This window comes from Crocodylus siamensis, chromosome 5, assembly GCF_052110815.1.
Source record: "Crocodylus siamensis isolate JL-2025a chromosome 5, ASM5211081v1, whole genome shotgun sequence".
NCBI lineage: Eukaryota > Metazoa > Chordata > Crocodylia > Crocodylidae > Crocodylus > Crocodylus siamensis.
Window position 1 is genome coordinate 205,097,830 of NC_143399.1, and position 13,588 is coordinate 205,111,417.

Genomic DNA, 13,588 nt, shown 5'->3' on the forward strand with positions numbered 1-13,588 from the left:
TGCTTTTACCCGCTGTAGCGTCACGCGGGGCTGGAGCCTGGGCAGCATCTTGCCGCTCACGCCCGGGGCTCCTGGACCTCGAGGGAGCGGGGTCCCGGTGCTCCTGCTCTGACCGGGCGCCCGGATCCTCGCACCTGGGCCCGAAGGTGCGGGAAGACCAAAGGCAGATTGCAGCGGAGGGTGCCGTCATCCCCGGCGTGCTGCTCCGGGGCCCCCAGCCAGAGCCCGGAAGATGCGAAGGCTGCTCGGTGCGTGGCCGTCCCAGGCCCGCGTGTCCCCGAGCCTCACGGGAGCAGGGCAGGTGGCCGCATCCTGCCCGAAGGAAGCTGCTGCAGGGACGGGGGAGGAAAAGCGGACGTCGGGCTCCTGGTCCGCGGCCCTGCGAGCACGGCATCGATGCCCCTTGCTAAACACGCCGCTGGCTCACGGCACATTTGTCCGGGGAACAAAACAGGCAGCCCCGCATGGGCGCAGCTCTCCGGTGGGTGCAACGCACCCCGCGAGCGACGCTGGTGCAAGCTGCATTGTCCCATGTGTCCGTGCCTTGCCCCGGGGCAGCTCCCTGGCCCTACTTGGCCCTTGGGGAATGGGGCTGCCCTGGGGAAAGGGGATCCGTTATCCCGACTGCCGGGAAACCCCCAGGCTGGGTCTGTCTGGACACAGGATTTGCCCCCAGCCCCAAAGGGACAGCCCCCATTGAGGGTCCGACCCCCGAGCACCGCTCACCCGCGTCGGCTCCTGAGCACAGCGCAGTACTGTGGAGTCGGGGGCACGCCGGGCTGGCAGGGGTGACGTCTTGTCCAGCCCTGTCCAAACCAGCCCAGGCAAATCCTGTCCGACCTCCGAGCAACGCGGCCAGCAGCCCAGACCTCGCAGCTGACCCTGCCCCAGGGACCGCGGGGGGCCGCGGCAGCCAATGTCCTGCTGCTGCAAAAGATTAAACATACGATCGAGACACCCCACGCCGGGTCCGGAAACACTGCCACAGCCCCCGTGCCGCTTCCCGTGCTGATCCCCTCCTACCAGACTCCCTGACCCGTGGGAGCCCAGGGGCCAGGTAACACGGTGCAAGCCAGCGCAGGGGCTCCCATCCCTGCCTCACTCGCCCGGGGCTGCAAGGTCGGGCACCGCTGGTGGGGACAAGGCCCCCCACGCCTGCGGCTCTGCATTCGCTCCCGGCTGGGCCACGAGCAGGGCTAAACTCATGCACCGGCCTCTTCCTCTTCATTCCTAGATGGGGGAAAGTCGGCTATTGGCATCCAGTATTTCCCTTCTGTATAACGACCTGAAAAAAGGGGACATCCCCAGGGAGGACTACTCTGCAGTCGCTCGGGGATGCAGGGGGGCAGTCAGGAAGGCCAAGGCGGAGATGGAACTGGGGCTAGCTGCCCGAACTAAGGACAAGAAGTCCTTCTTTAAATACACAGGGGGCAAAAACGAGGGTACTGGGTAATGTGGGGCTCCTGCAGGATGCGTTGGGAAATTTGGTCATCACACCAGATGACAAAGCTAACGTGTTTAACAATTTCTTTGCCTCCACTTTCCTGAGCAGGGACCAGAACAGTCATCCCCCGCTGGGCCCACCTCAGGCCCTGGGGAGGCACACCCAGGCCAAGGGTTAGCGAGGATTTAGTTAGGGGGCTTCTGGAGGGACTGGATGTATTCAAGTCAGCTGGTCCGGGTGATCTCCGCCCTAGAGTACTAAAGGAACTGGCCGAGGTCATTGCGGGACCCCCGGCACGGCTGTATGAGCACTCGTGGGGCTCTGGTGTGGGGCCAGAGGACTGGAAGAGGCCAACATGGTTCCCATCTTCAAAAAGGGGGAGAAGGAGGACCCAGGGAGCTATAGGCCAGTTAGTCTTACCTTGATCCTAAGCAAGCTGTGCAAGAAAATTATGCTGGCACACATCCAGGAGGGGCCAGCAGGGGATTTCATGCTTTGGGGCAACCAGCATGGGTTCATTAGCGGCAGGTCCTGTCAGACCAACCTGTGGCCTTCTGTGACCAGGTCACCGAATCCTTGGACACAGTGGACATCGTCTTCCTGGACTTTAGGAAGGTCTTCGACACTGTCTCTCACCCCGTTCTCATTAAGAAACGGGGGGCTGTGGTGTAGACACCCACACAGTCAGATGTGTCGCCGACTGGCGGGAGGGCCGCGCCCAGAGAGCGGTGGTGGCGGGGCATGTTCGACCTGGAGGGACGTGGGCAGTGGGGTCCCCCAGGGCTCGGCCCTCGGGCCCGCGCTGTTCAACATCTTCATCAGTGACTTGGACGAGGGGGTAAAAAGCACCTGTTCAAATTTGCTGATGACACTAAGATGTGGGGGGATGTGGGCACACTGGAAGGGAGGAATAGGCTACAATCGGACCTAGACAGGTTACAGGGGTGAGCGGATGAGAACAGGATGGGTGGGATTCAACACCAACAAGTGCAAGGTGCTGCACCTGGGGAGGAAGAACCAGCACCATACCTACAGGCTGGGGAGCTCCCTTCTCGTTAGGGCAGAGGCGGAAAAGGATCTGGGGGTCATCATGGATGCCAACATGAACATGGGCCGGCAGTGTGGGGACGCGGTCGGGAAGGCCGACCGCACCTTGTCGTGCATCCACAGATGCATCTCGAGCAGGTCCAGGGAGGTGATCCTCCCCCTCTGTGCGGCACTGGTCAGGCCGCAGCTGGAGGACTGCGTCCAGGTCTGGGCGCCGCACTTCAGGAGAGATGTGGGCAGCATGGAGAGGGTCCAGAGGAGGCCACTCGCATGGTCAGGGGCAGCAGGGCAGGCCCTACGAGGAGAGGCTGCGGGACCTGAACCTGTTCAGCCTCCACAGGAGAAGGCCGAGGGGGATCTAGTGGCCTGTTACAAACTAGTCCGGGGGGACCAGGAGGCGTTGTGGGAGTCCCTGTCCCCCGGGCACCGCCAGGAGTGACCAGGAGTAACGGTCACAAGCTGGCAGAGGGGAGGTTTAGGTTAGACATCAGGAGGCGACTTCGCGGTCAGGGCGGCTAGGGCCTGGAACCAGCTTCCAAGGGATGTGGTGCAGGCTCCTACCCTGGGGTTGTTTAAGAGGAGGCTAGATGAACATCTTGCCGGGGTTTTTTGACCCCAGTACTCTTTCCTGCCATGGCGGGGGGTCGGACTAGATGATCTGCTCAGACCCCAGAAACTATGAAACGGTGACCTATATAACATACTTGATGTAGCCCATGCGGGGAGACCAAGGGGCTTTGCCCACGGTTACCCCGCTGTCGGTGAGAGCAACACCATGCAGCACAGCCCAGGTAGATGCCCTCTCCCGAGCTTCCCTCCGGCCCCGACGTTATATGATGTCACGAGCCCTGGCGCGGGGTCCAGCCACAGGAGCAGACCACGGTCCAGAAGCTGCAGCCACGTGCAAGCCGGCGGGGACGGCAGGTGCTGGATCTCCAAGCCGGGAGCATTTCTTAGCAGCCGCAGCAAACCCGAGAGTTGTTGGATCGTGCCAGGGCAGGGCTGGCCAGCTGGTCAAGTGAGCTCTTGTCAGTTGACCGGTCAAAGACAATGGCCATTTTACAAAAAAACTACATTTTTGTGGAGTTGGCTAGACAGAAGTTGGATTTTTTTGTATTGTTTTTCGACACATTTCTTCATGGCAACTTTACATTTCCCCCCATGTATTATTTGGACCTCTTGGCTGTTTTTTTAATCATTCTTGACCAATACTTGACCGGTCAAATCCCCAAGCCCACGACTGGGAGGCAGCTAGAGCTCTGCACCAGCAGGCTGCTGGCGCGCCCCCTCTCCAAGGGCTGAGCAGAATCAGCCTTCGCTCTGGCCTCGGACACCCGGTCCCGCGCCCAGCTCCGGCCGAGGCAACCCTGCGACAGCCCTCCATGTCTGACCGAGAAGCTGGGGAAGGGCCGTCACCTCCGCTCAGCGGCAGGTTGGGGGCTGCAACGGGAAGAAGAGCCGGGGCCGGCTCTTCTTCCCTGGCTCCAGCTCAGCAACCTGCCCCCCCATGGCCAGCCCCGCTCTCCTGCCTCTTGCTCATCTCAGGCCCAAGGGGTGGACCTGGGTGGTGCTTTATTCAGGACTTCCCCACCTCCATCTCTCCGGTGCCTGCAGGGACCCCAGCTCCGGTCCCCAAAGAGTCTGCCGGCACAGTCCCCACCAGCCAAATAAATGCAACCCTGCCCCCGGGCTCCCTGGCATTCACCCCCAGGAAGGGCACTGCAAGCTTTAAAGGACCCCCGTGGGCCGGAGAGGACCGCTCTTCCCTCCACCACGGCCTCTGGCAACAGCCCTGCCAGTCAACCCATCCCGGAGCTGAGGTCCGTGCTCCAGCTGGTTTGTAGGACCAGAGGTGTTTAAATTGCACGGAAATGTTTCCCGAAACCCAGACACGACGTCTGGGCAAGGCGCGGTGGAACCGACTGAGCAAGAGAGACAAGGAAGCGGCCGGCTGTATTGCAAGGACCAGCTGCAGGGAACGAGCCGACAGCCTGGGTGGCTGCCAGGACTAGATTAACACAGGCAAGCAAGGCCTACCCCACGTGAGCCCAGCATACCTCTTCGCAGCACCTCGGAGCGGGACGGTAATGCCTCCGTAACATTCATCACGCCGCCAGGCAGCCCCTTGGCTGCTGGGGTGGAGCAGGGCAGCTGCTTAATGAGTCCGGAGCAGGAGGGAGGAGAAAGCTGAGCTAGCAGAGGAGGTTGAGGAGGGGAGAACATGGACACCTGAGCTGGAAGGCGATGTCTACGTAACATTCATCACACCGCCAGCCAGCCCTTTGCCTGCTGGAAATGCAGCTACTTCTGGGGTGGGGCAGGGCAGCCGCCTAATGACCTTGAGCGTGTCCCATCCAGCCTGGTACCCAGAAGGAAGGGCACCCCTCCATGGGCTGCACACCAGGGACACAGCTGGGCCCACCCACCTGGCAGCTCCTGCAGTGGGGGAAGCTGCCCATTTCCTGCAAGAGGCAGCAGCAGCTGCAAGTCACCCTGCAGGTCACAGGCCCGGGGGCGAAGTCGTCTTGCCCCCGGGCAGCTCAGGGCTGCAGTCTTCTGCACCCGAAGGCTCCTCAGGAGAGCTGTTAGCCCGTCTCAAGGGCTGCAGGGTGGCCACAAGGACCTGGGACTCAGCACGCTGGCAGAACAGGAGGGGCTAGGGCTCGGAGAAGGGGCTGCTCGGGACCCGGGGAGGCGCACGTATTGGGAGACGCCAAATGCAAGACCCGTCCCATATCAGCCCCGTTCCACGATGCACCCCGGCCCACGTGGCCCAGGCGTCTGTGCTGAAGAGCAGGGCAGCAGCAGGCCTCTGCCCCACGGTTACCGGCTCAGGGCCAGGGCAAGATTTATGGTGGAGTCTCAGAGCTGTGGGGCTGCCAGAGGTCACGTCTAATCCAAGCCTGGCTGGAGGCAATATCAGCCCTGTCCAAACCGGCCCAGACACATCCATCATCTAAACTCTTCCTAAAGCTACTGTCAGCCCTGACGCAGCATCAGTCATCACACCCGAGCCCGCCCCGGGGAAAGCGGGGGGACCGCAGCAGCCAGCATCCTGCTCCTATAAAAGGTTGTTTCTAGATGCTCGAGAGACAAGGCAGAGGCTGTGCCCTCGCTGCAGAGGAAGGCCGTACTTACCCCTTCCTGCCCCCAACGCAGCATTCGTCTGATCCCGAGCACAGGGGCAAGACCCTCTGGAGTTGGTCATGGTAGCACAAAGGTAGAACTATGTCTAGATTAGCCTTAAAACAGTGTCCGGGGTGCATTTTAACCTGGTGCATCTGACAGCAAAATGCAGCAGGAGGCAGCTGCAAATGTGCTGCGCGGACTGATGCAGGCCCGGGTAGTCAGAGCTGTGCTGCGCGCATCCGGTCAGACCCTTGTGTGGAGCTTCTGCTGCAAGGGGAGGCAGCACGGGGTCCCAGCAAGGGCCCCGGGCCCTTCATCAGCCAAATGTCCCCCAAGAAGGGTGCAGAGGGGTGACCCCAGCGAGCCCCAGGAGCGGGCAGCAGACTAGTAGAGCCCCCGGGGAGGTCCCTGGTGCTAGACCCGCAGTGTGGCAAGGGGCTCGCCGAGAGCGGCACTGCTGTGCACGCCGCACACAGCCAGGGGGAGGTGGCTGGATAACGAGCGACACCGTTTGCCCGGGCTGAGGAGAGCCCAACTGGGCATGGGTCATGCTGGAGCCTGGAGCTCGGGCTGCTCCCCCTGCCCCACTCGGTCAGCAGCTTGTTGCCCACCACGCAGCCACATGCTGCTTAAACCCAGGTATTGGCATGTGTGTGCATGCATGCGCAGTGGGGGTCAGGTGTTGGCATGTGCATGTGTTAGATATTGGGGGGGGGGGTGCACGTGCGTGCGTGAGTGAGAGGTATGCGGGGGGGGTTGTCAGGTACTGGTGTGTGCGTGCATATGCACTAGAGATATTGGGAATGCATGTGTGCACATGTGCTCGAGAGAGGTATTTGTGTGTGTGTGTGTGTGTGTGTGTGTGTGTGTGTGTCAGGTATTGGGTGTGCACGTGCGTGCACATGCAAAGCAGCTATTGGGGGGTGCATGTGTGCAGACACGTGAGGTATTGCGGGGTGCATGTTTGTGTCAGGTATCATGTGCGTGTGGATGTGTGTGTACACACAGGGAGAGCTTGGACACCCTACATCTCAGCCAGTCACCCCGAGCTCCAGGCATTGAAGACGAGATAACCATTTTCCGGGGCGTTTCCCCCCATAACCAACACTTCCTTCCTCAGCAGCTGCTGACACCAGGGACCGGGTGCAGGAAGGGGCAGCAGCAGGGTCTGGGTGGGAGGTTCGGTGCTGGGGGCGAAGGCAGGAAGGGCAGGGGTAGGCAGCCAGGCTAAGTCATGGGTGTTGTCAAAGACCTGGCACAGTCGTAACACGTATGGGCCTTTTTACTGATACGTTTACATTTCAAAGCAGAACCTGCAAGGGGCAAAACTGGAATAGCTGAGGAGAGGCAGACACTGAACACAAGAGACACCGCACACGTGCCGGACATGAAGAGCGTGTCACGGTCACGGCACCCAACAGGGAGCAGGGGGTGCAGCCCGCCTAGAAGAAACCCAGGCAAAGATGAGGCCTGTGGGATCTTTTCACATGCCCAGATCTGTGAATCCCTCAAGGACTTCCCAAATACCCGGCTGCAAGGAGACACTCTGCCCCCACAATTACAGATCTATGCAAGGCTGCTGTATTTTTTTGGCTAATTACGTTGCATTTTAAGTTAAGTAGTGTTTTAGCTTAGGCTAAACACAGAACAGACTATTCTTGTTCTGGCATTTTATAACTTCAGTGCCACCACCTGAAGTCCAATATTGAAGTCTGGTAACAGGCAGATGGAAGATGAAACAAGACTGGGGGAAAGCAAGGGACGAAAGGAGGGTGACCAAGCGGCAGGAAGCCAGCGATCGGTTTGCACAACTGGCATTGCACTCATGAGTTCTGCATGTGCTCGTACACAATTTGCCTTGGTGGATTCCTGGCAGACCTCTCTCGATCCTGGAGAACAGGGGATGAAGCAGCCCCACAGGAAGGCAGGGTTTGGCCAGAGGGAGGGGGGAAACCCACATTGCAGGATGGGAGCCTGCTGGCTCGCTGACTGCCGCACGCTTGGGGTCAGGCCGTCAGTAGAGGAAAAGCTCCTCTTGGTTCAGCCAGTGCCCACGTTTTTCAGCTGCAGCAGTAACTCGGAGCATCGTTCCACTTCCCCACGGGATGAGGTACAGGGTGGACCCGGCTGAAAGACACTGAGATGGGACGACGGGGAGGCAGCTGCTGGTCCCAGGCTCTGGCCAGACAGGACTTCCAACCCTTGGAAGATGCTGCTCTGGAGCAGACATCAGCCGTTGCCACAACCTACGACATCTGCATGCAGCTTTTGGGGTATGGATGAACTGCATCACCCCCCTTTCCCGCTGCCTGCGCTTCTGTCGCTGCGGGAGCAGACAGACATAACTTGGGAACTGTAATGGCTTACACTGGTATCATTTGATACCGGTATAATGGTTACATCTACCTCCACCCTCAGCAAGAAGCTGGGGTCAGGCCTCGAGATGCCGCCCCGCTAGACCCCTACTCACTTCGTCTCATCTATCATGCCACACGGTTTGATTTCACCCTTTCCATTAAAAGCTGCTGATCTGAACGTATCGGATGAAGTGCCCCCACTGACCCAAATCACTTGGACGACCCCCAGCACGTGGGGTAACATGCTCAGCGCTCGCATCCAAGTGTGTGCTAGACAAGGCACTGCTGGAAAAGAGCCGGCTGTCTGGGTGAAGCTGACGCCAGCAGATGCAGGCTCTAGCCTTGCGCGCGTGGATCCAACTCCCGACAAACTCCGCAGGACTCAGTTTTGTATAAAAAACTTTTTTTTTTTTAATTTCACAAAATTGGGTGGCTGCGTTGCAGGAATAAAACCGGCCCTATACATAGGATCAGATGAAAAAGTCACCACGCGGGTTATTTATAGAGGAACACAGCAGTGTGAAGAATTCAGGTACATCGTGAGGAGTTTAAAAAAAAAAAAAAAAGTCTCCACCTGGATCCTTTCAATTTGAGGTTGATCGCACTAAAAACAACCTGAGCTTATTCTAAACCAGCCCACGGCCTGAACCAGGACTCCACGCTCATGCCGGGGACGCGGAGGGGACGAGGAACGTTTGGAAGGGGTTTCCTCTGGGAAAGGTGGAGGGTGGGGAGGCCCCGAGCACACTCTCGCTGCTAGGCACTGTGGAGTCTGCGGGCTGGACCACGACCAGTGTTATCCTGCGTGCTGGAAGGGACCAGGCCGCAGACATGGATGAGCACGTAGATCGCGAGCCCCAGACACACCTGCGCGTTCAGGGCCTGGGGAGCTCCCTGTGGATGTTCCTAGGGGATGAGCACGCCGGACTTCTTCAAGGCCGATCCTCTTTACTTTAGGAAACAAATGGCTCTGGGTGTTTCGTGCCCCTTGGGAAGTCTCTCTCTTTTCCCACAGGTGAAATGCCTTCTGGCCAAGCTTGGGAACACAAGCCCTTTGCATGTGTGACCTCTGCAACCCACCCTTGAAATGCAACATGAGGGACCCTGGGAGTTTTGGCAAGGGAGCTTGTCAAGAAAGCTCTCCCGGGAGGGAGAGGGCAGAAGATCCAAGTCGCACAGACAGCAAGAGTTTTATGTCCTTCTGCAGTCAGTAAGGGCCCATGCAAGCAGCTGAGTCTGGCCGTGTCAGCTCATCTGTGTTGGGGCATTTTGCTTCTCCCCCTCCCCAGTCCTTGCTTATGGGCAAGGATCCGGCTGCTGACCCCTTTCTCCCACCACAGCCCTGCAGACAGTGGAATGATAAAGCTCGGCAAGTGGAAGGCAAGGGGTGAGCAGAGGAAAGAGCCGTCTCCTGCCTCCGCGCCCACTCAGGAAAGAAATTTAAGAAAAAAAGGGGGAGTACCGTGTTCACTGAATTCTGCCCACCTGGCTGTCTGCAAGAGGTAGTTGTGGCGTTCACGCCCCAGCCATCCCAGCCCCAACCCATATGCTAGCGCTTCATTGCTACCTACTTTTTTTTTGTTCATTTTTTAAAGGAAAAACAAAACAAAAACGCATATGCTCCAAAAGAGAGGGACTAAAAACCTGTCTTTAATTCCTCAGCTGGCTACTGTACTGAACTACTCAAAGGGACGATGCTGCTACCACCCTTCCCTCCTTCCAATTCAAACACAAAATAAAAGATAAGCTGGAGCAGGAAAGCTCAGGTCAGCGAGTGGTTTTCTTCTAATTGATTCACTCCCAGCTCCACTTGCACGGGATCAATATTTCCTTTAATAAGTTAGCGAGGAGCCCTGGGGCTCAGCTACTGCACTTAACGATTATCTACCTGTAACGAATGTGGTCAGCAGTCCTGCAGTTCCCGCTGCTGAGCAGTGGAAAGAGGAGCTCCCTCCCTCTCCCACGCCTGCCCAAACTCTGGTTGCTGCTGTTCATCTTGATGCCTCACTCTTTCCACCTGGAGAACCCAGAACGTCAAACGCTGCCACCTGCAACACCTGGCAGCATGGGGACACCCCCTGCTCTGTCAGAGGATCCCAAACACAGACAGGGTGGAGGCAGCGAGATGAAAGAACCAGAACGGAGCAGTTGCTCCAGGAGAACAGACCAATGCACACAGGCTCCCTGCCAGCAACACGGAGGCACTACTGTCTACTGCTCTACAGCTTCAAAATGAACCCTCCTCAAGGGAGTACAACTAAAGAATGCCAGACTACTAGGGTGCGCGCGTGCGCGTGTGCAGGCAGGCTGACTGGAGGCAAAAAACCCTAAAAGGAACTGAAAAACTGAGGAATCCGTTTTTGGTCACCACTGTCTCGGCTCTGGGTGCTCCGTGCTGCGGGCTGAGTTAGGGGGCTGTGGAGGCCGGCGGTGCTCCCGCGGCAGGGGCAGTCACCCCTTCAGCTGGCGGCGGTGGCTGTTGCGATGGCGGGGGATCTGGAAGCAGAGGGAAGAGAAGTGGTGAACACACTGAGTTGTGGAAGACAGACGCTCATCGCGTGTACAAGCACAGACACTGCTCTCCAGGAAAACAGGAGGGTCTGTGACCCTTTCTGTCTCCGATTAGTGCACCTGCTTTCACGGTCTTTTTTGCCCTCGCAGGTCTGCACTGGCATCAGTGCTCACTTGCGAGGCATGGAAGTATTATCCCTTAGCCAGAGTGAGCAGCAAGCAGGCACCAAGATCTCATCCCAACCAGACTAGCACTACCTGCTGTGCTCAGACCCCTAGCACATTTCTTGCCTATTTAAAAGCACTTAACTATTTTCATCACCAGAGCCTATCCATACAGGCTCAAGTCGTGCATGCAGCTACAACACACAGGCATCTGTATATGTGGCAGGGAGGGAAACAAAAACAAGGGAGGACACAAAAGGACAGCTTCCGGGCAGAGCAAGTGAGCACAGGGAAAGAGGACAGTGATGGAATAGGACTGGGTTGCTCAATACAGAGACAGAAGTCAGCAATTGCAGCAAGGCAGAAAAGCCTCGGGATGTCCATTTAGTACAGAGGTGGCAAACCCAGGGGTGGTGGATGTTAACAGGGGAGAAGGACAAAGAGAGAGAGCATCAGAGAAGGAAGGGTGGAAGCAGCACGGGAACGAGAGCTCCTGCAGGCCTGAGGAATCACAATCCTTGGCCAGCAGGCACTGTGGGGTGAGGTACCCCGCTACAGCAGCTGTTCACACAGCTCAGGGGCATAAATCTGCCAGGCCAGTGGCAGCTCATACGGCCCCTTGTCTAGTTTAAGCTAGGGGCCAGCATAACCAGCTCATGACGAGGGAGCAAGAACCCCAGGCTGGTACAAAGCCCGCTTCTTTGGCTTATGGGTAGTTCCAGGGTGCCGGTTTGCTCGAGTGATCTTGGCACAAGGTCTAAAGACTCTGGGGCCAGATCTGCAGCTGGGGAAATGGGGCTTGTGGTTCATCTTCTGTCCAAGGTATGCACATTTGCCCTAGCTGGGGTCCTTTTCACAGTTGGTAGGGTTGGAAGGGACCTGAGCAGATCATCAAGTCCGACCCCCCGCCATGGCAGGAAAGAGTACTGGGGTCAAACAACCCCAGTAAGGTGAACATCTAACCTCCTCTTAAACACCCCCAGAGTAGGAGCCAGCACCACTTCTCTTGGAGGTCAGTCCCAGATCCTAGCTGCCCTGACCGTGAAGGAGCACCTCCTGATGTCTAGTCTGAATCTCCCCTCTGCCAGCTTGTGACCGTTATTCCTGGTCACTCCTGGCCATGCTCGGGGGAACAGGGACTCCCCCAGTGCCTGCTGGTCCCCCTGACTAGTTTGTAACAGGCCACTAGATCCCCCTCAGCCTTCTCTTGTGGAGGCTGAACAGGTTCAGGTCCTATTTTTTGCATTAGCTCTTCAGTTTTTCACTTCTTCCTGCAGACAGATTCCATGGGGTTAGTTTTTCTGATCTGCATTAAAAAAACCCCAACAACCTGGGGCCCAATCATCTAGGAATTCAGCTGTAGCTATTTCTCAGACCCCCTTCCGAGAGCTATTTTAGGTGAAACGGAAAGTGGTTTTAAAGGCGCTGTACTTGCCATTACAGCCCCTACAAATCAGAAGTGGACAACAGCATGTGGCAGGAATGGGGTGGGGGGCCAGGCAGGTTGAAATCTTCCACCAGTCCTCTGCAGACATCCCCAAACACACAGCTCCGACAGTCCCCACAGAAACAAAGGGGCACGAACGACAACCAATCACTTCTCTAGTAACTGCGAGACAAGCAATGGGGAAGCCGGGAGGCACGTTCAAGCAGAGCCACTTACACATGCCGTTTGGAGCTGCGAGGGGAACGCGAGGTCCGATGATGTTTCCCGACATGGGCGGCATGCCCGGGGGTGCAGGGCCGCTGCCTGGCGGGTGGATGTTGGCAGACACGCTTGGCATCATCCGGCCCGGCATGGGCTGCCCAGGTATCATCGCACCGGGTCCTGGCATCTGACCTGTGGAGCGTCACAGAGAGGATATGTTGAAACACTCGCATGAGCTAAAGAGAAAAGCAGTGGCCTAACCGCTCTCCGGACAGAAAGACGCAGACAGCTTGCACGCTCACAGCCCTCTCCCTGCACTCCAAGTGCCTCCCGTGACTGTCCCAGAGGAAAAGCCTCCCCACTCCTACCTCAACACACTGCTCTCAGGAGGGACTGCAGTGTGCTCGGACCGTGCCCAAAAACCACGATAAAACAGTGGCTCCTAAGTGAGCTGATAACTCGATTTGGCTGGAGGCCGGGTAAGAAGCAGCTGCTTGTGAACTTTGTGAAGGTACAAGGGACTGACTGCATTGGAAAAACCAGGTTTCCAACAGCAAAGCCCTTGGCCACTGGACTAATGGCTTCATTTAATAGCAGGAGGGAAGCCATGCAGCTACAAGTTGCACTTGCAGTAGTTGCGGTATTAAACCCATTCTGGGGGGGAGGGGAAGGCCTCCTTAATAAGCCCTCCTTGTGCTAATACCCTTGTGAAAGCAGCTTCTCAAAGATTTACACTTCACAAGCACCAAGAAACATTTCGAACCGCAGCTGCAGACACCTACAGTTCTCAGAAATGGCTTCTGAAACCACATTTGAAGAGATATTGCTCCATAATCTGATTACCTTTATTTTTTGAGGGATCAACGCGCACACGTTATATAGGCACGGTATCTTAGCCAGGAAAGCAGCTATTAAGACACAAATTGCAGCTACTTGCAATAAAGATTTAATTCCTTCCCATGTCCCAGGTACTTATGTACAATAAAAGGCGATTATAGAAGCCCTTCAAAATAACCGTGCGCCTCTGCTGGAAGGAGGAGATTCTCTACCGCAGGATGTATACTGAGAAAGTGCTCGGTGCTTGGACCGATACTCTTTAATGTCTTCATCAGCGACTTGGACGAGGGGGTGAAATGTACTCTGTCCAAGTTTGCAGATGACACTAAGCTACGGGGCGAAGTGGACACGCCGGAGGGCAGGGAGCAGCTGCAAGCAGACCTGGACAGGTTAGACAAGTGGGCAGAAAGCAACAGAATGCAGTTCAACAAGGAGAAATGCAAAGTGCTG

The 13,588-nt window shown here is 57.2% G+C and overlaps 1 protein-coding gene across 2 annotated transcripts in view; it reads right to left on the reverse strand.

Annotated features, from left to right (window-relative positions):
• Positions 1-8,363: 8,363 nt before the first annotated feature.
• SMARCC1 (SWI/SNF related BAF chromatin remodeling complex subunit C1) overlaps positions 8,364-13,588 on the reverse strand; it is a 139,963-nt gene continuing 134,738 nt past the window's right edge. For both annotated transcript variants that reach the window (XM_090048004.1, XM_090048003.1), the window contains exons 27-28: positions 12,317-12,493; positions 8,364-10,473 (exon numbers count right to left, since the gene is read on the reverse strand). In XM_090048004.1, coding sequence (XP_089904130.1) covers positions 10,385-10,473; positions 12,317-12,493 — 266 coding nt within the window. In that variant the 3' untranslated portion in view covers positions 8,364-10,384. The remainder of the gene's footprint in view (positions 10,474-12,316; positions 12,494-13,588) is intronic.